At 40.1% G+C, this 23553-nt stretch overlaps 1 protein-coding gene across 2 annotated transcripts; it reads right to left on the reverse strand.

Moving 5' to 3' along the window:
• Positions 1-1113: 1113 nt before the first annotated feature.
• dsb (scavenger receptor class B member debris buster) lies at positions 1114-23232 on the reverse strand. 2 transcript variants are annotated; one of them, XM_018007923.2, is made up of 8 exons: positions 22676-23232; positions 14101-14362; positions 6415-6506; positions 6196-6353; positions 3136-3277; positions 2362-3075; positions 2173-2298; positions 1114-2099 (listed from the first exon to the last, which is right to left on the reverse strand). In XM_018007923.2, exons 2-8 carry the CDS (start codon positions 14351-14353, stop codon positions 1716-1718), a joined length of 1869 nt encoding a protein of 622 aa, XP_017863412.1. In that variant the 5' UTR covers positions 14354-14362; positions 22676-23232; the 3' UTR covers positions 1114-1715. The 2 variants fall into 2 exon arrangements, with proteins under 2 accessions (XP_017863412.1, XP_089322990.1); XM_089466864.1 differs by lacking the exons at positions 14101-14362; positions 22676-23232 and adding an exon at positions 7498-7987 and having other exon boundaries at positions 6415-6502.
• Positions 23233-23553: the final 321 nt, after the last annotated feature.

Raw genomic sequence — 23553 nt, forward strand, 5'->3', positions numbered from 1 at the left:
CAACAACAACAACAGTTAGAGCAACATTTTCATTGCCCTTGTGTAATTACAAAAAAGAAAAGAAGAAGAAGCAAAACTGGACATAATTTGACCTTTGGCGTTGTAGTTAAGCCAACATGCCACGCCCACACACAACGCGCGCCTACATACACATTTCAGTTACATTACACCGAGCAGCAGCAGCAACAGCAAAGTCAAAGGGTCGTTGGGCGGGGCCAAATGAATTGCGCCTTTAAGGTTTTCGTTTAAGTGAAATGTCAGTTGCAGAAATTGAATCGAAAATTGTAAAATTGGTTTTGTATAAACATTTTTGCCAAATGAAATGAAATGAAAATGCTTTTGTTATAGCTGCCCGAAAAGCAGTTCCTGATGCCAGCGACCCCTCTGGCCGTCTCCCCGCTTCTCTTGGGCCTGGTTGCCAGCCAAGTTCTCCTCTCTCTTTTTTTCTTGTTTTGTTCTTTCAGCTATCTTTCTTCAGTTTTGAGCAGCGAACACATCATATTTCTTGTGCCTGTTTTTTATTTCTTGCGCAAAACAAAGGGCCTGCCTTACCCTTGCCTTCCCCAACACACACATAATTTATGGCACATGCGAGTTCTATGTATGTGTGTGTGTGTGTGTTGTTTGAAAGCAAACTAAGCTCGCAGAATTGTGCAAAAGTCAAAACTGCGTCAATCAAAAGCTACAGCAGAACTAGCTAAAGGCTGCTCGATGGGGCATATACGGCCAGCAGCTGCTCTGCAGATCTTTCAACAGAGATGCTTTAAAATATAGAGAAAACTCTTTTGAAGTTTATTATTATGCTCTTTTTAAATCAGAAATTAGAATACCCGTATCTCAGCAATCCAAAAGGAAATCCATTAGATAAGCTAGTTTGATCACAGAGGCATTTCTAGAACTCAAACAAGTTTTTCTGCTTGCCTTCTCTCTTCGCCCTGCTGTCACTTCAGCTGTGCATACCCTCTCTTCTCTTACATAATTACAGGCTTAACGAATTGCCTTGGCTTTGTAGTTAACCCTAAATAACGTCTGGCATTTTATGCTCCCTGCAGGTTCTTACCATTCGAGTGCTGGCTGTGATTTATCAGCTCTAGAAAGCAACAGCATGGGGAATGCCAGATAAAAACGTTGTACATTTTATTGCATATACAAAAAATCGTATAAAAATTGTGCGTAAGAACCGCTGCCTAAAAATATATCTCTCTATATGCGTATACGTAATACTAGTTAAATGTAAATTAGAATTAGGAATTTAATTTAGCCGAGCTAACTAACTAAGTGTAAAACTAGAAACGAGCTCGCATTTTTCACATTGTAAAAATGACTAGTGAATTACAAGTTGCGAATTAGAACTATATACAGGTATATCTAGATCTAACGATATATGAATATATATACATATATATGCACACACATATATAGATAGATATGTACGTATGTGTATAACTAGCAAACCCGATTTGGCATTTGGTTGCATGGAAAATGAACTGTGAAATCGCTGCACTCTGCTGTGCAAATGAAGTGAATCGACTAAAGAATACCCTGTAACAACGAAACCGTCTTGTTTTGCTTATCCATTTGGCAGCTGATTATGCCACGATTTTGGCCAGAATGTGACTAAAGCTAATAAACAGGCATACACACACACTCACACATACATACATACACACTCACACACACACACTTACAGATTACATATATATTAATAATTACAGCTAAACTTCCTGAATGCCCGCCGCACAGTCAATTATCGGCTGGACATCGTCCCTGTCTCGCTCCGGATCGAGGCAGGCGGTCATGGCATGCGGCATGTGGGTGCGGAGCAGCGCATAGTTGTCCCGCTGGTGGAGCATCAGCTTGTGCTGCTGATGGGCAATGAAGCTGCTGCCGCGTCGCAGCGAGCGCCTGCCCATCTCGAGTATCTCGAGCGAGGGATCGCGTGCGAACATAAAGTTCTGATAGGCACGCACAAAGCTGAAAATGACAGCCGAGGCGCCGCCCACGATCATCAGATAGGAGCCAATGGGCACCGCGTGCGGCGCTATGACCGTGGCCAGGTACAGCCAGCCCTTGATGGCGGGCGTCAGCTCGGAGATGCCCTGCAAAACGAATGAGTACAAATGAGATGATATTATCGGCTCAGAGCTCATGGAGAGCAGCTAAGTGACCCACCTCCTCGAGCCACATGACGGGGAACACAAAGTCACGAAAATCACGCACTGGATGCACGTCCTTGGCGCGCGTCACCTTCAGATTGAGCTGAATGCGCACCTTGCCCTCCAGCGGCACTCCAAGTTTCTAGACATTAGACATTAGAATCAGGAAGCATGTCCAGAATAACAGCTCAGGGCGATCTCTTACCGGTTGTATTTTGAAGTAGGTTTCGTGCTTTTCGCGCTCCGGCTGGAGACCTTCGACGGCGTCGAGCAGCTGCGGATCTGATTCGTAGAAATGTGGGTTGGAAATGTAGACTGGCGCGCCATACTGGCATGGACTGATATTCTGCAGGCCCTGCACAGCCTCGTAGTCGTTCGTGTCGTAGCACTTGTTTTCCGGATTGTTGCGCGAATCGCCGTACGAGTTGTTCGGCAGCCGATAGAGATCCGCGGCCAGGCCGTCCTTCTCCACACGCTTCACGTACCTGAGTGGAATGATGCGGCACAGATCCTTGTCGTAGATGTGCACCACATCCGATTTGGTGATGTCGCGCGGCGGAAAGAACGAGCCCTCCGAGCCGGCTATGCTCGTGCAGGGCTCCTCGTTCCAGTGCGGCAGGTGATCCATGCCGTTGAGCGAGTCAATGTAGCCAAACTGTTCCATGCCCTGGTAGCCCGTCTTGATATTGGACACCTCGGTCAGTGTGCCATTCCGGCCCAGCAGCAGGCCCATTCTCTCCATGGGCCGCATGTGCTTCGGGTAGAATCTGTGCGCCAGGCTGACCAGCGCATCGTCGTAGCCAAACACCAGCTGGTCCGCCGTCACATTGATGAAGGGCTTCAGCTTGGCGGCCGTCAATACTATCGATATCGTCTTGGACAGCAGATAGCCCAGCTTGGGGCTCAGGCTTGTGAGGGTCTGAGAGAGAGAGAGAGAGAGGTGGAGAAATAGGGAGACACCATGAAGGGGCACACTTACCAGCATTGGTATGTTGGGCGTAACTATGGGCGTATTCTTATCGATACTCAGTTCAGGAACAAATTGTAAGATTTTCTTATGCTGATATGACACCGTGTAGTTGTTCTCGTGGAACTTGACATTCACCTTCTCCATATCCTCCCTGCAAAGATGAGCCAGATTGTTACACATTGTAAATCGTATCTCGTATGCACGCAGCACGTGCCACGCTCAAAGTCAGGGACATTGGCCATAAAAACCAAAAACCAAAACCAAAATCAAAACTCAAAATAAAAAAAATAAAAAACCTAAAATGTTCCACAACGGCCAGCGGCCCAACCCAGCTGAATGTCAAGTTCATTTGTCGTGTTCGTCAGTGAAATGTGGCCAAAGAAACGTAACGAAGTAACAACAAATACAAAACAGCAGCAACAACAACAAGAAACCAAATGAGATGACAAACGCTTTGGCGTTTTTGTGGCGTTTTTTGTGGCGGCTTCAGCAGCTACCGAAACGGCATTGTCATTTGATGTTGATTTAAAGTGTTTGCCACGTTTATTGTATGCTGTTGTTGTTGTTATTGTTGTTGTCTTCAACTAATCCATCAAATCATCACAAAGTGTGGCCGCAGCTTAATTGCATTTTAATTCAAGCAGTCGACAATTAATTGCGGTGATTAATATCTATATTGGAGTGCCTGTATCTGTATCTGTATCTGTATCTGTATCTGTATCTGTATCTGTATCTGTATCTGTATCTGTATCTGTATCTGTATCTGTATCTGTATCTGTATCTGTATCTGTATCTGTATCTGTATCTGTATCTGTATCTGTATCTGTATCTGTATCTGTATCTGCATCTATATCTATATCTATATCTATATCTATATCTATATCTATATCTATATCTATATCTATATCTATATCTATATCTATATCTATATCTATATCTATATCTATATCTATATCTATATCTATATCTATATCTATCTATATCTATATCTATATCTATATCTATATCTATATCTATATCTATATCTATATCTATATCTATATCTATATCTATATCTATATCTATATCTATATCTATATCTATATCTATATCTATATCTATATCTATATCTATATCTATATCTATATCTATATCTATATCTATATCTATATCTATATCTATATCTATATCTATATCTATATCTATATCTAATATCTATATCTATATCTATATCTATATCTATATCTATATCTATCTATATCTATATCTATATCTATATCTATATCTATATCTATATCTATATCTATATCTATATCTATATCTATATCTATATCTATATCTATATCTATATCTATATCTATATCTATATCTATATCTATATCTATATCTATATCTATATCTATATCTATATCTATATCTATATCTATATCTATATCTATATCTGTATCTGTATCTGTATCTGTATCTGTATCTGTATCTGTATCTGTATCTGTATCTGTATCTGTATCTGTATCTGTATCTGTATCTGTATCTGTATCTGTATCTGTATCTGTATCTGTATCTGTATCTGTATCTGTATCTGTATCTGTATCTGTATCTGTATCTGTATCTGTATCTGTATCTGTATCTGTATCTGTATCTGTATCTGTATCTGTATCTGTATCTGTATCTGTATCTGTATCTGTATCTGTATCTGTATCTGTATCTGTATCTGTATCTGTATCTGTATCTGTATCTGTATCTGTATCTGTATCTGTATCTGTATCTGTATCTGTATCTGTATCTGTATCTGTATCTGTATCTGTATCTGTATCTGTATCTGTATCTGTATCTGTATCTGTATCTGTATCTGTATCTGTATCTGTATCTGTATCTGTATCTGTATCTGTATCTGTATCTGTATCTGTATCTGTATCTGTATCTGTATCTGTATCTGTATCTGTATCTGTATCTGTATCTGTATCTGTATCTGTATCTGTATCTGTATCTGTATCTGTTTATCTGTATCTGTATCTGTATCTGTATCTGTATCTGTATCTGTATCTGTATCTGTATCTGTTTATCTGTTTATCTGTATCTGTATCTCACTTATTCTACTGATAGATAGATATATATCTATTCTATATTTCATCAATATTTCGCACTGCAACACATTTTAGCTTTAGTATAGTACTCTGCTTTTAGTATAAGTATTTGTTTCAAATTAATCGACGGTCGCCCGATCTTGTCGCGTTATCCTTCATTTGAACTGGTTTAATGTGTGGGCGTTCCCGCAACTTGTCAAACATAACATATTCTCAAATACACCTGCTCCGGCAGCCCACTCTCATTTATCGCGCTGATGTTTGGTGCTTTGTTATTTTGAGTTTTCGAATGGATGTCTCAATTAATAAAAAAAAAAAAACAAAATAATAAAAAAAAAACGGCGCTTAGGCGTGAATTGTCAGCCAATCGACTTCAATGTCTGCAGCCAGTTGCAACTGCAACCCAGACTGTGGCAAGTTTCCATAAGCACAAAATAATTGCAGTTTACGAAGTGTTAAAATTGAAAAGTTTTTAAATTGTTTGCAATTTATTTTGCATTGCCGAGAATTGGATTCGATTGGAATTGTGTGGGCCAAAGACTTGAGTGAGCTAGTCAGTCAAAGTCATAATCTCAAATTTCAATTAATGCGCAGCGTTAATACATATTTACAATTTACCTAATTACTTTTAATCTCGCCCACTGACCACAAAGTTCAAGAATCATCTATAAAAAGCGAAAATAAGCTCTGCCCATAATCTTAGCTTGATTTTCTTTGTCTAAGATTTCATTGTATGTACATTTTGGGTTCTATTAGCACAATTATGATAATTAGGCGCATTAAACTCAATTTCAAAAGTATACACATATTATATATGTATGTATTTATATATTGACCAAACGAGCCGTGACCAGAGAACACTTAGCTAAAGCTGCCATGAAATTACGGCTATTTCTTATGACTATAATAAGTTTCGAAAATCGAGAATCAAAAGGCGTAACCACTTTCCCCTCTATTAAATATTTGTATACATATTATTATTTAATGCTGCATTTGGTTTACACACCTGTAGACAAACGGACCCACCTCCTGCAGCTTGGGCTTCTCGCCGCCGAGGAAGCCATCCGGATTGGTCACATTGTAGATGTAGACCTTGGTCAGCCGAATGACGCCGGGTCTCTGCCAATAATGATAGCTTAATGTATCATTCCACAGCCTTAAATTCTGATCAAACAAGGCTTTGATTAGTATGGGAATGCATCGTAGATACGTTGCTTAAACTTACCTTTAGTATAAAATAATCCAGCCATGGTATGGATGATAAAACTATGCCTAAGATTAATGTCACTATACCAATAATTATCACAGCTAGTCTATCTGAAAGTAAATCAAATACAAACATTTATTCATAATTAGTTACGGTCAGCACTTCGCTTTTAGCCCTTAGCTCACATTGTAAATCTTTGCTTACAATTATAGTCTCACACACAAATATTTGGCCTGTAAAAGTTGTGACGTGCACACAGAGCCGATGTCATTTAGTTGTTGGTATATGGTCAATGGGCGCGAACAAATATTGGCCAGGAACACGTCATTCTAAATAGAATTTTCTAGAGTTAACCAAATACGGTGTACCTTTTCCCGTACACAGAGTGAAATTTGTCATAAACAGTGTGAGTTTCGCTTAAAAATACAAGTTGACAAGGAGAGAATATATTGTACATATGTGCTTAGTGCATTGCTTATCTCATGTATTTACATCCGTTTAAGATTGAATCCAAATGAGGCGCAGTCAATGTGTTTGCCATTTTTATATACCAAAATATTTGCAGTTAAAGTTCTGAAGAAATTGACAAAGTATGAAACTTCAATTCCTTGATAGAAAGACAGCGAGGGAGAGAAAGGGAGAGAGAGATGGAGAGAGAAGGAATTCATACTGTTTGACATTGCCTGAGTTAGTCACTAAGCGTGATGCTCTTTTTTTTACACTTATGTAAGTTCGTTAAGTTCGTGTCACGCACTCGCACTCGAAACACGACTTGAGCTCAGCTCTGATCCCGACACTGTTCACACCTCCTTGCCCTGATCTGCCCTGATTTGCTCAGTCGCGCGTTGAGTTAAGCTGGAACATAAAACGAACTTGGTTTCACTGGCATTTCACGGCTGTCACTCACTCACACCCTGATCATGCTCTTGGCCGACTTATCGAAATTGAAGTTTTTGCGAATGGTTTATGATAGACTCTGCTGTGCAGGTGATGATTTAATTTCGCTTATCAGCAAATTGAGATGCATTTTCGATGGCGAATCGTTTTTGCTAATGGGCCAATGCACTTAGGCGACTCGTTGATTTGCCCATCTGCCATTACCTAGTTGACATTTTGTCGCCGTGGGCGTGGCAGCGGCCGTCCTACGTGTCTATTTCTATGCAATGCCAACTGGTTTTGTCGGTCATCGGTCCGCGCCCCCCTAAAACAGTCAACGCACTGAATGCACTTGCGACCAGGCCAGGCCAGGCCACACGCGCTGCAATCGCCGAAAACCATCCAAGTGCATTTTATATGGAATTAAAAGTGCAGGGCCCAGCAGTTAAGCATAATTTATAATACAATATATATGTATGTGTATGCATATACATATATTGATTTATTGATGGCGTGCAATATTCGGGTCGGTCGGTCCAGCATTTCGATAACGCTAGCGAAATTTTTGCAACTTGGCATGGAATCGTAAATCATAAGCCAGAGATGAGCTATGGGCGCGATAATTGTATTATTTGTGCGGCCAGAGATCGGCAAAGTTCAAGCGTTTCATTGACCCTGAAAAGTTACGGTTCCACAAAAACACAAAAAAAAAAAAAAAAAAAAAAAAAAAATAAGAAAAGAAAAAACAGTCAACAACAAATTGAGGCAGAGAAAGTTACGTAAAGCGTCATAAAATCAAGCACAAAATTTTGACAGTTTGGCAACTGCCTGGCCTGGCCTGGCCTGCCCTGCTCTGGCCTGGCTTATATACAATATATTTATATACATATATATATACTTTTTTTTGGGGCAGCTGTCAAACTGAAGGTCAAGGGAAGCTCAGGCAGCACAATCTGATCGCAGTATTTAAAGCTCGTTTACTTTTATCGACATTTCGCTTTGCCTGTTGCCTGCTGTTGGCTTCATCTGGTTGCGTTATTAGTTCATATATATCGATAATTACATATACATATACATATACATTGGTATGCTTATTCATGTATGTGTGTATGTGGACTGCTTGTTGCTGCAATTGACAACGCTTGCATGGGCTGGTCGACATGGTCAATAAACATTTGGCACACAATTGATACGTCAGCGCCTGCTGCCGTTGACAATAATGCTGAGTTCTCAGTTGTTGTTGTTGTGGTTGCTGCTGTTGTCTTTGCTGTTGCTGTTGCATGTAAAAAGCTATTTTTGTTGTTAATATTACTATTTGTAAATCTCGTTGCTTAAATACGCTGCCAACGCAGAACTCTATTGGCTTAGTCAGGCAGTATGTGACGTAGGAAGTGCACATTTCATATGTTTGTATTGGACTAAGGTATTTCATTTGTATGATTTTCTTTAACTGCATATTAGACAGATTTTATATATTTAATTTTTTTTTCTACAGTGAAATTTTCCATTTTTTATTTATTTATTAATTTTTAGAGATCTATGCACTAAATATTAATATGGAAAATATGTTGATATCCATAGGAACATCCACTATTTATATTTTCATTATCTAAGTAATATTATTATTATTTTATATTATTTAATTATTATTATTTAAGTAATATTACTATTTTAATTTAAAATATTTAATATTATATTTATTTAAATAATATTCATTTATTATTATTATTTTCTTTAAATTAATTTTCATTAAGTAATATATTTTTATTGCTAATATTTATATTAATTAATTTTTTTTTTTATTTTTATTTTTTTATCATTATTTGAGCATTTTTATTTTATTTTTGTTATTTGCATTATTAATTTTCACATTTTAATTTTTAATATTAGTTTGAACATTTAAATATTGTCAATTGTAATTATTTTCTGTTTCTTTTCTGCTTCTACTACCAACATATATCCTTCTGTGTTTGGTCATACTGCCAGTTCCTTTCACTTAAGCATGCTTCATTCCGCTTTCGACTTCATTGAACTTCAACTTTGTTTCACGGCTAACACTAGCACTTGAACTTCCTATTGTTAACGGACCTAAGTAAACTGAGTTCGTATAAAATTACATTTATTTGGGCTCTGATATGCTCTCGTTTGTATAATGCGATAACGCTTAAGTGGTCAGTCATGTCAAAGATTTGTACAAGTCTTCGAAGCCCAACATGATTCTGATAAGAGCTGATACTAGCTGACCTTAACTTCATCCGCATAAGTTTATAACATCAATGCCGATAATATTGTTTTAACAGTTAATAGAGCTTTTGGCTAGCATATTTACCATTCGGCTTAGCGGATTAGACTGTATTTGCTTGTAAAATATATTACAGCAGTTGCCAGAGGTGGCGTCAAAGCGGAGGGGGTTTAGTTGGTATATGATTGGGTCATTTCATTCTTGGCTATGCAGTGCTTTCTTTTTGCAGACTTTGGCTTTTCCCACTTCTTGCTCTTAAGGCCGATCCCCTCTGGACTTCGCCCCTGGCCTTGGCCACTTGACACGGGTGTCGTATGCTCGTTTTGCTGAAAATTACAGCTAAGCATGCAAAATTCTCGTTGCGTTGTATCTGGTTTCTGGTTTCTGTTTTCTGATTTCCATCCGCCCGAGCTGAACTCTGGCAATTATGCTGTGAACTTCTGAAGGAACTACTGGCTAAATGGCAATTGGTTAAGCCCAATTCCAGCTAAACTCGGCTCTAATAATAGCGAATATGCCGGCACTCTATTTGGCTAGATTTGGCTACTTTTGCTGCTCGTGGCATTCATTTCGCAGGCGCATGTTAAAATTCGCGCTTGTAACAAAACAAATCGCAGCTGACTTTGAATGGACGCGGAATTGTGGGCTGCAACAATGCAATAATAGCAACAATAACAATTACAACAATAACAACAATAGCTGCACATTTGCAACGCTTGCAGCTAAACAATTAAGCTCAGATTTCGTCTCAGAACGTGCCCCAAACTGGTTGACGGCGTAGTCCCCCAACAACAGCAACAATAGCAACAACAACAACAACAACAACAACAGCTACAGCAACAATGCAGCAAGGTGCATGATCCGACTCTCAAGTGCCGCCGATATCATTGCCTCACATTGTAAACACTTTTGTTTAAGCAAATTATTGTAATTCTTATCTTAAGGAAATGGACTTGGTCTGGCTTGGCTTGACTTGACTTGGCTTGACTTGACATGATCTGGCTCGGCATTCCGGCGTGGGCATTTCCGTGTGCCGCATACGCCTCACAATTTGCATCCACATGGAGATCGCCAGATTCGATGCCAATTAACCAGGCATACATGTGTTCCCGAACCGGTTAACTGTGCCCTGAACGTGTCTTCTCAGCAATTGCGCCTTTAACTTATCGCATATTGGCCCTTAATTAAAGCACTTACAACCGATCGCAGCGCATACGACTATAAATTTTCGATTCCCTTTGTTTTCTTATTTTTTTGTATCTTGTATTTTTTTCCGTTGGAGGTGTACCTTTAAGCAGCAAACATGTTAACAACCTTAAATAGCTGTAAAGTTACGAGGGCATGCTGCAGAAAGCGAAAGGTCTGGGAAATCCGCATAAGAAATCCCATCAAGACATGCAAACTAGGCAATTGCAATAAAAGAACGACTGCACTTGACATTGGAATGCGAGAAAAGAGAAGTGCAACAATTAAGATGTGAGTCAGAAATGACATGGCTCGAAATCGACTCAGGAAACACTTTGGACAGCTTTTCAAGGAAGCAATTAAAATAGGTTTTCGATTAAGACATTGCCAAGAATATGTTGTAGAATATATAAGAGTAAATAAGAATAAAAGACTGCTCTGATCAGATCCGTAAACCAATGTAACATCAGCCACTAAAGTCCAATAAGAACCCAACTAGACTGCACTCAGCTTCTACATTTGGCTTAGCCTTAAAACAGCAATATATAACTCTGAGGAATGCGCTTGGCAGAGACTCAGAGATTCAGCGAGAGAATGCTTTGAGAGCGCGGCTCAATCTGTTGCATGCGGCCTAAATCAACTGAATCAACTTCACATTTGGTTATATAAGACTCACGCACACTGCCATGCGCTGAGTGCGACTTGTTATTGCTAAAGACTCCATCTGAGCTTTGGCCAGTGCAGCTAACCAGCTGAGACTTCTTCTTGCCAACCATGGAGGCTGCTCATGCAGCAGCAGCAGCAACCGCGCCTATTTCTGTTTGTGCAGCGCACACAGACCGTTTGGCAAACACCGCGTTCCGCCCCATGCCTCCCCGGCCAATGCTGTGGCCACCTCAGAGTCGCAGTTAGAATTGGCCAGCTGTGATTGCTAACTTGGCTGCTTAATTGTGTTAATTTGTGTTCACTCTCTTGATGCCGTCAAGCGCTCATTTTGACCACAAAGGCCGTGTCGCATGCTCAAATCCATGTCCAGAGCTAGCCAATCCGCTCCACGCTCTATGCTCCACTCACTCAACAGTCGCCGTTGTTGTTGCCATTGCCATCTCCGACTCAGTTTTTTATCTCACTCGCAGCTTCAGATTTCGTTTTTTTTGGTATTTCTCTCTGGCTCAAGCGCTGGCTCTGGCTGCTGCTTGGACTGGGCCTCTTGAGGTCTTGTGTATTGATTTGGCAACATTTTCATATTTGCTTTATGTGTACACGACTCGAGTGTGTACATGTATTTGTTAGTTGTACTATTTGGCAGTTAATAGTGGCTGTTGTTGTTGCTGTTGTTATTGTTGTTGCTGCAGCGGACAACATTGCAGTGGCCAGTTAAGTACCCGCTTCGACTTTTCAATTGCGAATTTTTGATATTTCGCCTTTGCCTCACTTCTGTTTTACGTTTTCCTATGGCTTTTGCTATTTGCTTGTCAGCCTGTTTAGCATGGTATTAGAATTGCCCAAGCACAGTGGCACCAAATCAATTGAAAGTCTGTTCAGTGGCCTCAGCTTGCGTTTTCCTGCATGTGACTGGGTGATAGAGGGGGGCGCAGGAGGGAGCTTATTCCTGGAACCCATTCTGAATCATCGCCTTTGCTAACTTTAGCTTAATGTGGCTTTAATGCTTGATTGACTGACTGATACAGCAGCTTAGTTTCGAAGATGCTTGCTCTGTTCCGCCTAGCTTGACACCTGCTCAATGGGAAACGAAACCTTCGCATCATTATAAAGCTGATGTAAAGTGCGCAATAAAGAGTCGCACAGATCTCGACTGGCATCACATCTGACGACTATGAAAACGAGATAAATACTTAAATTCTCATGCAGATTTAACGGACCAAAACTGAAATGAAGACCTGGCAAATTGTTATCAGATCACACGTAATAGAGAAGTATTTAAAAAATCACAGGCCTCATCTGGCAGTCGCTAATTGCCAGAGCCAATAGCAAGGCAGTGAAAACGTGGCCATAAAGCACGTCGACTAGCGCTCTCAAGTGCAAAGCGCTTAAAACATTATTCTACGCCAGCGAGAACTTGCCCAAAATGAAGGTAATCAAAAACGTCAAATGAAATTGAAAACGAAAACACGGCAAGTGAAACCGAAAGCGATACGAGTCTTATATAATATGTCTAAGCCAAGTTCAGAGAGCAAACAGACAGCTAGAGACATAGAGAACGAGCAAGAGTGAGAGTGTGTGTGAGTGTGTGTGTGTTCAATGTTCTTGGCCATGGTTGTTGTTTGCACACTTGGCTGCGTCGACAACATGAGCAGCAGCTCACTCGGCGTATACGCAATGTCGCCAATTGCACAGAACGCGGCTAACTAGGCAAGTCTCTCTCTCTCTCTCTCTCTCCTTCTCTGTCTGTCTCTCTGTGTCCGTTTCCTTGATTTCAATCTTAGTTTGAGCCGTTGTTGCGGTTGATGTTGCTTTATAATTTAATTTCAAGTCTGCAGCAGTTGCTTGCCTTGTTGTTGTTGTTGCTGTTATTAGTCGGTATTTTTGGCCAAAGACTCGTTTTGCATTGCAGTTGCAGTTGCAGTTCTCGGATGACCAGTTTTGCTTAAAACTTACAGCAGCAATAGTTTGTTTTTGTTTTTGTTTTTCTTCTTTTTTTAATTTTATCTACATGTTGTATTTGTTGTTGGCTTTTAGCCCCCACAAGTTAAAAGTGGCGCACAACTTGTTTGGTTTTTATTTTTGGTCAAGTAAACAGCCAAAAGGCAACAACAACATAATATAAAAAACAAAAATGCAGTTAACAAAACTCAGCCAATTTGGTAGTTGATATTGACTTTAGGCGCGCTAATTGCGCGTTTAATGATAAAAATTTAATAATTAATTTTTATGTTGTGGGCAAAAAGCAATAGCAATATTTCTATATATATTTAAAGGGAAATCTTTGTTGTAAAATAAATACTTTTCGAATTTTTTAAGCACAAAAAAAAAATTTAATTGAATTTATTAAATATTTATGTAAAATTATATCAATGTAAAATTATTCTAAATAATTATAAAAAATTCTTTTAGGACACAAGCATTATCAAATATTTTTTAACAACCAGAATATTTTGTTTATAAAATATTTAATTCATTTTGTATTCAAAATCAATTCTTAGCTCTGAAGAACTTTCAATTAAATTGCGTTTTAAAATAATCTATATTAGTTTAAATAAATAGATCAAATATTTATGCACTCATATTAATATTAAATATTTGTTAGAATTGTGATCAATGAATTAATTTACTCTCCATTAAAATCACAGCATCTAGCCGCTAGCTCTTGCTGTTTTATTGAACAGTTGGGCTTAGGCAGCTTGGCGCATGCATGACTTGCACTCATAGTTAATACTTACTGTTGCTTATCTTAACGCCATGAGATATTAACATGGACAGCGGCGTTCCTCTGTGTGTTACATGAGGGCGTGAACGCCGCCCCGTGCTACTTGACCCTTGCGTTTGATGTTGTTGCTGTTGTTGTGGCTGCAATTGCTGTTGCTGCTGTTGTTGCTGTTGCGCTCGTCGCAAGGCACGCCCACAGGTGGCCCAGTCAAGCAGCTGATCCCTCGCCGTGCGTCCATATCTCAAGTAATGTTTCTCTAAGCCCATAATTCAAGTCTGTTAAGTGAGATAGAAATAGAATCAAGAGAATTAGCTTTGGGCTGGCTAGCTTTAAAGTCAACAACATATTTATGGCTAGCAATTATATTTTAATTTGTCTAATCTCTGTCTTTATGGGGTCACTCGCGATCTACGCAAAATGCTTAATTCGAGTTTGGGGGACTTTCTAGGGGCAGAGTTCAATAAGTCCGGCCAATGCTCAATGGATGCCCTCCAACGCGTCGCTCCATCTCAATTAAGTCATACGCCGCACATAGAACGTATTAAGAATGTCCGGTATTACAGAAACCCCAGCAATTCGTGCCATAAATTAAGCGGACTAACAACAAACAAATGGATTAATGCCTGGTTAGCTCAACGTGATAAATGCTTAGAGCGACGGAGTGAGATCGGCTGGCAGATACCCCTTAGCTAAATAAGAAGACTTGAATAGCTCTGACAGCTGCCGTTGATTAATAATTAAATATACCCTCTTTTGGGGATGCAGGGTGTTATTTAATTAAAATAAAGCCTTTGTCACTTGCTACGTGCCTAGTGCGATAGCAAACATATTTTTTATTCTTTATGCAAATGCAGTCGGCGCTGAGATATCACCTTGCTGGGTAATGGAAAATGGAAAATGGAAATCAGCTGCCAGTCTGGCAACGTCAATTCACTAATAGCCTAAGATCAACCAGAATGTTCGCTGAAATCCGTTTGCATGCACGAATAATCGCACGACCCATCGCGTTGCCATGACAAGCAAAAACAAAAGACTCAGGCAACGAACTTGCCAGCCAAACAAAACGAAACGAAACAAAACTTTCATAATTTATGTGCCATGCAGCAGCGACGAGTGTCAGCCTCAACGATCTCTAGCTCATCTCGACGCATGCGAAGTGAATCATTTGTCTGACATAACAGCCCATAACTAAATGAAAAGTTCGCTTTTTTTCCCCCTTTTTTCATTTTGGTCTGCTCTGCTACAATTGAGCGATTTTAAAGCTATGAACAAAATGTTGTGTAAAGCACACAATTATTTAAACACAATTAATGACATTTAGTTGGAGGTTTGCTTTTTATTTTTGTCAACTGCTTTGGGCCAAGTTCAAAATCCCTCTCTGCTGTGGAATCTGACTTAATTTGCGCCAAGTCGAGTCGAGAAAACGCAAAGGAAAAAAAAAATACCAACAGCTGAGCAAACATTTTTTACTTCTTTTTTTTTTTTTTTTTTTTGGTTTTCTGGCTGCGCTTAATGAGCATAAAATAATTAAGGCCAGTTTTAATTTGCCAACATTTGCGCAATGAGGAAATATGCGAGACGCATGCCAAGGATATATGTGTAAGGAAGGGAACAGGAAGCACTGCAAGGTCTGCAGGGAATCAGTGGGAAACAGAGAGAACTGCCGTTTCACATAAGCAACAGTCAAAAGGATTAATAATGCTTTTGAAGCATGCTGACACTAAATTAATTAAGTGCAGACATTAAGAGCTGTCTGTAGTTTTTACAAGAAATATATGTTTACTAATTCATATCGACTAAAAAAGTCAATTAAAGCTTGGAGTTTTTACAATATACAATATAAATAATAAGTTAGGAGTCTGTTGATATTAATTAGCTACAGAAATGAGTAAGAATTTTGTGAAAAACTAGTATATCTCTAAATATGTTATTATGTATTTTTAGTATAGCTCTTTTTCATGTATTTTATTATGACAAATCCATGCAAATATTGGAACAGACAAGCAAGCCTATATGCATACTTTATTTACTCGTCACTACCCATGACACCCAGGTGGCCCTGCATTCAATATGCTTGAGTATATTAAAAACTAAAGAGGGAATGACTAACACAATTTGGGAGTGAGGCACATAAAAGAGTGGACAAAGGCACTTGCCGAAGGCAGCTAAGCACCCTCGTTGAACTTAACCAAGTATCAAATATAATTTAGGAATGACTCGACGAATTTCGGAGTCGTTGTCCAGTGCAATATGGCTTGATATGCGGCGCACTAGACCCAGTTAAAGACCGCATTCTTATGGCCCATTGGCCGAGTGTCAAAATATGGTCAAATTTGCAATTGCTGTCAATCGGATTTGAATGGAGTTTGGAAATGTTTTCGCATGCCGCGTTTAATGTCAACAGCATTTCCACTGCTCGTACACCCCAATTAACCGAACGTACAAGAGGGAACAACGCACAGCGAAACGCTTTCCCGCAATTTGCGGCCCATAAGCGTCGCTAAAGCCAATCCATTAAGAAGTCCCCAAGACAATGTACCAGCCCCGATTTGCAACGATCCGCCCAGCTCTAAACTGTAACTGAAACACGTTTCAGCAATTTTCTGCCTATTTTCACACATTAACTCCGGCATTTCGGCCGGCAACGACTTGGTCACCTGGCCATCTGAGCCGTCTGAGCTGCTTGAGCCGCCTCGACTTCTTCTTGCCTGTGCGCTTTGTGCTTGCTTTTGCTTCTTTGGCATATTATGTAATGTGCGCGCTTGCCATTTTCCCACTCCTTGCTTCCTCTTTGGTTTCTTGGGGAACGACAACGAACGACAAATCAAATCATACTAACAGCTCTAGATAGCCGCACTAACTGTCTAGAAATCATTAAAAAATAGCTCAAACATTTGCGTAAATAAAGAAATTACAACAACAGCGAAATATTGCAAAATTGCATAAATACAAAATCTATTGACCCAAATATAACCAGTCGGGCACATATGGCAGCAACCGCACCATGTTGCAACGATCCCGCTCCAGCTCCAACTCCAGCTCCAGCTCCGGCCACAGCTCCCAATTGCTGCTTTCTAACATTGGCAACAGCTGATGACGATATTGAGTCTCGCTTTTGGCCAGCTCATTGGTAATAGTAACACTTTCGATTGCACCAGCTGCAGCAGCAGCAGCAGCAGCAGCAGCAGCAGCAAACCAGACACACCAAACGGGCCATTCCAGCCAGAAGTAAGTAGGTTGCTTGGCCAACAGGCCACTTAGCTGCTAAGCCACTAAACCACTGAGCCGCCGAGTCGCCGAGCCACGGAGCCATTGTGGCTGCTTGGCATTTGCCAAAAAAACCAAACAAAATCTTCTTGCCCGTTTACACCTGCTGCTTTTGTTGCTTTATTGTTATTGTTGATGTGGCTAATGCAATCGAGTCGTGCGCATTTCAAAGCATGAGTCAAGAGCTGCGCCTGTATTTGAGCATGCGCAAAAATAATCTGATAAATAGACTATGTAGTAGTCCCTTTTATTTAGTTAATGATAAGCTATAGAAGCTGACGAAGCGAAAGAGAACTTGTCTTCTGGTCTGAGTATAGCACTATTATTTTAACTCGAGTTTAATTAATTAAATTGACATTTTCATCTATTTTTGGAATTCTCTCAATCTCTTACTCCTACTCTCGCTTTTTCTCTCCAGCTCTCTCCCTCCTCATCGGCCTCTGGGTCTGTCACGTACTATGTATTTCTCTCTTTCTCACTCTCTCTCTCTCTCTCTTTTCCTATCGAATTCCCTCAACCTCACAGTCTCTCTTATGCATTCCCTCCTCTCCGCCTGACTCTCTCCCCCCTTTTCATATTTCTCTCAGTCTTACTTTTACTCTCAATGCTCTCTTTTCTTCTCTCACTCTTCTCTCCGCCTCTGTCTTTGCCTGTTATAGTAATTCTGTCATTCTTTTCCCTCTTTTTCGTCTTTCTCACTCTGTCTCTCATCAATAAATGCCTTTAGAGTATTGCAAATTCATTGAGTTATTGTTGCTGCAGCTGCCGCTGTTGCAGTTGCTGTTGCTGCTGCCGTTGCTGTCGCTACTCGGCTTACAGTAGCTGCCAATTCGAGTGTCCATTGTCGTCATTGTTGTTTGTCATCTTGTGCACTTGTTTATCTCGTGCTGTTGCTGTGGCCGCTGTCGCTTGCTCGTTTTTTGATCAATTTCACACACAGCATCCAGCGGTAGCTCCACTGCAGCGCGAAGGTCACGCGCCATTTATCTTTCTCTTGTGACAGCTGTTCCACATCCAGTTTTCTTCTTCTTGTTGTTGTTGTCAATTTGACTTTTTCTCTCCTGCGGTTTTTATTTTATTTTATTTTCTTGACACACGGCACGTCGTCTCAGTTTAATGAATTTTTAATAAATTTTTACTTAATTTTTTTACGTTTACGTATTTCCCATAAGAATATAAAATTTCAATAATATTTTGCTTGATTACAGAGTAAGAAACATACAGAAAGAGAGAGAGAGAGGAGTGAATGGATTGGCACTTAAATGGCTTCATAAGCCAATGCCAAGGAAGCGCCCACAAAAGGGACTCCTGCAGGGCTCCACATATCATAAGTGGCATCGTTGCGACGCGTTGATTGGCAAATTGTATGCAATTATTGAAACGGACTGGGCGCCCATATAACTGAAACTTTCTGAATTTTTCGAAATGTTTGCACTGGCTCAAAAGTTCGTTCATCTTTGGCTCTGCTGACATTGAAACGGCCCAATAGTGCGGAAGTTGCCGCTACACACAAGCCCACAGACAGACAGTTGGGCAGACAGACAGACGGTATTTAGCTGTAATTGCAGCTTACACATCGCTTGGGTATTCATTAGGGGCCTGAACTTTAAGGGCCCTATGGATATGGCAATTTCTTTGCGTATGCCAAAATTAAATATATATATATGTGTATGCATATGTATGTATATATATGTATCACGCAAGCCCCAAAGGCGCCTCTTACAAATATTCGCTTGCTCAGTTGGCCCGAGCCAGTCGTCATCTGAGCCATGTAAATTGTTTCGCTGTGCTCAATTAACTTGGATTGGCAACACTTCGAGCGCATCAAATTATTCTCCAAAAATGGCAAAACCAACAGCATAAAATCAATTGTATTAAGTTATTTAACAGACACGCGTTTTTTTATGCAATTCGCAGCAAGTGCAAAAATATAAAGCAAATGACTTAGGCAACGAACTTGACATCCAGCTGGGTGAAAGGCCAAGATGAGATGTGAATTACCTGAGCTCCGCCAATCGGCAGCAGCTATTGAGCTAACGGAAATAAATTTAATTATAGATCTGCGCCAGCATGCATAATGTGATATATCGGCTGCCTCTAAGCAGGAATATTACAGTGATCAGAGATCAGATAATTACTATTACGATATCTCGCTCGATTGCGAAATAGCAGCTCAGCTAGAGTTCATTCTGTTATTTATATTTAGTATTAAGAAACGCTGACTAACGCTCCAGTCTTTAAGATATTGTATAATAGCTTCTATTTGCCTAGAGCTTAACACTTGCTCCTAAATCTTTAAGCAAACTTCTCTGCTTGGCTAGACTTCACGCGTTTGCTGCGCTGCGTATTTCAAGACTCACTTGATCATTATTAACAAGATCTTCTAGCTACATTATATTTGTCTCCCACGCCTCTTTTGCTACTACTTATGCTGCTGCTGCATCTATTTCGATTATAGCCCAATGGTTTATAAGCCCAATTCGTAAACTTGGCTTGCCGATTCGCGGTTCAGCTCACGCGCTCTTCTCTTGGCTGCCGTGGCAAATCATTGAAGCGTGTCTGCTTCAGCAAATTATTGGCAAACTATATTTTCAATAGTCCGCAGAAACTGCAGCAGCAGCAATAACGGCAGCAGCAACAGCAACAGCAGCAGCAGCAACAGTTGCCTCTGTGGCAGCGCTGCCTGTGCGTCTGGCTGGTTGCTTGTGTTTTGTAATTTATACGTTTACTGGCCATCTCTCTCTTTCCTCCAACTAGTCTCTCCCTCTCTCTGCCTCGCTTCATCTCTCTCCCACAGTCGCTCTCTCACTCTCTGCATCTAAGCGGTTTGGCTTGCGAACCATTTTTGGCCGAGCGCTTTTAACACATTTTGTTAAATGCTCTAATTGCGTTGCAGAATTTTATTTTTTGGCTCTTGCGATTAAACTTGGCTTGAACTGAACGCAACCGCAATCCTTGTTGCAGTTTTTATTATATTTGCGAACTACTTACATATATATATATATATATATATATATATTTTTTTTTTTTTTTTTTTTTCTTGTATGAACTGAGGCTGACTGACGTAGCGAAGGCCGCCTACGAAGCGTGGCCATAAGAGCAACCAAATCAAGTAATACTACAATGAAGCCAATCCTAACTCAATCCTGACCTAAGTCACAGCATTTTTGATTGCCGTTGTTAAGCTGTCTGCCTGCCAGTCTGTCCGTTTGTCTCTGGGGCGATTGATGGGCTGCTGCCCAACGAAAAAATATGAAAAAATATGAAAAAATGTTGCGCTTATCAATAGGCAAATCAATTTGCAATTAAAAAGCGTGCCGCATATTATATAAACCTATCTATAAGCATATAAGCATATTGTACATTCAGGTTATTAGCAAATTATGCCGCTAGCAACAACAACAATAACAACAACAGCATCATGTGGCAACATGTGCGCAAAAAAAAACAACAACAACGGCGTGAATCACTAGCTTATGTCAATATATCAATTTAACGGCTAGAAAAAAGCCAAAATGCCAAAAAAAAAAAAAAAACCCACAAAGCAGCAACAACAACAACAAAGCAAACACTTTGTCTTGTTATTGTTGCCTTAACTCTTTGGTGACGTCTGTTGCACTTAACCATTTTGCAGTTTATGGTTAATTAAGACAACTTCTGTGCCTCGTCTTGGCCAATTCGGTGGGCATCTGCCCGTCTGTTGGGCTTTTAGCCGTTAAGTTAAGTGGCCAAAAGAGCGCAAAGCAAAACGAAAATTGTTGTCTGCGGCGTTTGAAAGCGAAACTGAAACTGAATTGTGGAATTTTTTGTTAGCGGTAAAACAGCTGATATTGATGGGTCCAGTTAGAGGAGATCAACTGCGCTCTGATGTGTCACACAGTAAATACCCAAAGTATATTTCAGATTCTTCATCTGCAGCTAATCAATGCCAATGTCAATGCGAGCATTGAACTGCAAACGATGCGAAACGCTCAAGCTCAAGTGCCCAGATTTGGGGCTCAACCTTCGAGCATTTGTGCGTACTTTCGACACACCCCAATCGAAGTTAGCATTTCTTTGCGTTTTGCTTTTCACACTTGTTGCTGCTGTTGTTGATGTTGTTGTTGCTGCTGCTTTGACTGTGCCTAAACGCCAACACAGAAATGTATTATTTTTAAAGCCCAAACTTGACATTGACTTACATATTTGTAAGTTAATTTCTGTGCTATTTTGTAACTGTTGGCCATAAAAGAACGGCATGTTTTATGGCTACAATGTTTACTTTTTTTTTTTTTTTTTTTGGGTGCAAGCCGAGTGTGTGGTATATATTAGGGAGAGGATGAGATGGAGAGGGAGAGGGAGAGAGCAGCGAGCTACATAAAAGCCAGACACCCATCACATAGTTTTCGAATTGTTCATTTCACCTTAACATTGACCTGACCTTAGGGCATATGCAAAGCACTTTTAGATATCTAGGTTAGCGCAGGGGGAAATAACATCAACAACATCATCATAATCATGATCTGTGCTACGTGTTTGCGGTTGCATATTTGCACAAAACTCCGCAAGAGTTCACAAAAAGCGCATGACAACGACTTCATCTATAAGAAATGGCCACATTTAAGACAAAAAACAAAAACAAAAATAATATAAAAATATGTTGCACAACATTTTGCAGTAGTCGCAAAAAAAAAAAAAAAAAAAAAAAAAAAAAAAAAAAACTGAAATTGTTTAAATATTTAATTGAGGCGAACTAAAAAATAATTAGCAAGCTCCATACACACTACAACGGCTATAAAGTACAAGCAAACAAGACTTTAGGCACTCGAATTCCAGATGTGAAAAGTCCAGTCTCAAAGTTGAACTGCTGAATTGTTCTGTAAGCACAGCATAATATTTGCCCATTCAGTTTTATAAGTATATCCATATCTCTATATATTATATATGGATATCACTAACGAGCGTATGCGATGCGCAAAAGATCTGTATGGATTTGTGAGTCGACTTAATTTGTTTGCGCTTAGATAAGTGTGATTAAACCGATTAAAGGGATTGATTAATCAATCAAGAATATTGACATGGCTGCTCATCATCAATTCGATTTGTTTGACATGTGCAAACATTTGCAATTAGCGGGGATATTGCGATTACAATTGTCTCACCAGCTATGGGTGCTACTGTTTAGGAGAGGGATCTATTATTATCTCATTACTTTTAATATTTACTCAATATATTTTCTATATTTCACACATTGCTTCATATAAGTATTTCTATATATATTCAGCAGTTCGCACTTAACAGCTGCATACATTACGTATACGCCTCGTTGCACACAAACTTACTTTACAATATCAAGAAATCCTTTTGCACAGCTACTAATCCAAAAGACTTCTGGCTGGTCGCTTTTTAATTTAGAGCTTGAATTTAGCTTTTTTGTGTTTCACTTTTAGTTTTGTTTTTGAAGCTAGCCAATTATCCGCATGCTCATAGAACTTTTGTCATTCGGCTGATTGAATTTGGTTAACGCATTCGCATATCCTTAGCAGCTTTGGGCGCATGCGCAATGCCACATTTTAGCATGGAATGGTGCAAATGCAAACACCACACAACAAAATTGAAACCGAAATTTAAATCGAAATTCAACTCGAAACCGAAACCGAAATCCAAATCGAAACCGAAACCCAATTCGTAACTCAAACACACTAGAGACGATCGCGCACTGTTCCCGAGCATGTGTCGTGTGTCGTTTTAAAGTTGAAGTTGACGCGTCGAAATGAAAAGCTCGCATGAATGGACGAACGGCGTCGCAAGACGTTTTTGTTCGAAACCCAAGACTTAAGTCGCCGTCGTAGCTCAGCCAGCGCCGGCAGCAGTCAGCGCGACAGCAGCGCGACGCCGACTAAGTATCGGCACAGCTGAGCCGAGCAGCAATCGCTGGCTACGTATGTGTGTCTGTATGTGTGTGTGTGCAAATCTCTGCTTGAGCTGCGGCTGTGCATGTGTGACTACTGTCTGTGTGTGTGTGTGTGTGTCTGTGTGTGAGGCTATATCACTTGGCGCAATCCTCGCTGCGTCGCGTCGCCAAAATTTGCCAATCTACACACACCACAGCTGACGTCGCGTCGGCAGCGCTGCACTGCGCTGCGTTCTCAGCTGCAGCTGAACGGCTCTCAGCTCAGCTCTATCCTCGCTGTTGCGCACGGCAACGTTGCTGCGCTGC

Source organism: Drosophila arizonae, chromosome 4 (genome assembly GCF_054131065.1).
Source record: "Drosophila arizonae isolate 15081-1271.41 chromosome 4, UAZ_ARI_1.0, whole genome shotgun sequence".
NCBI classification, from domain to species: domain Eukaryota; kingdom Metazoa; phylum Arthropoda; class Insecta; order Diptera; family Drosophilidae; genus Drosophila; species Drosophila arizonae.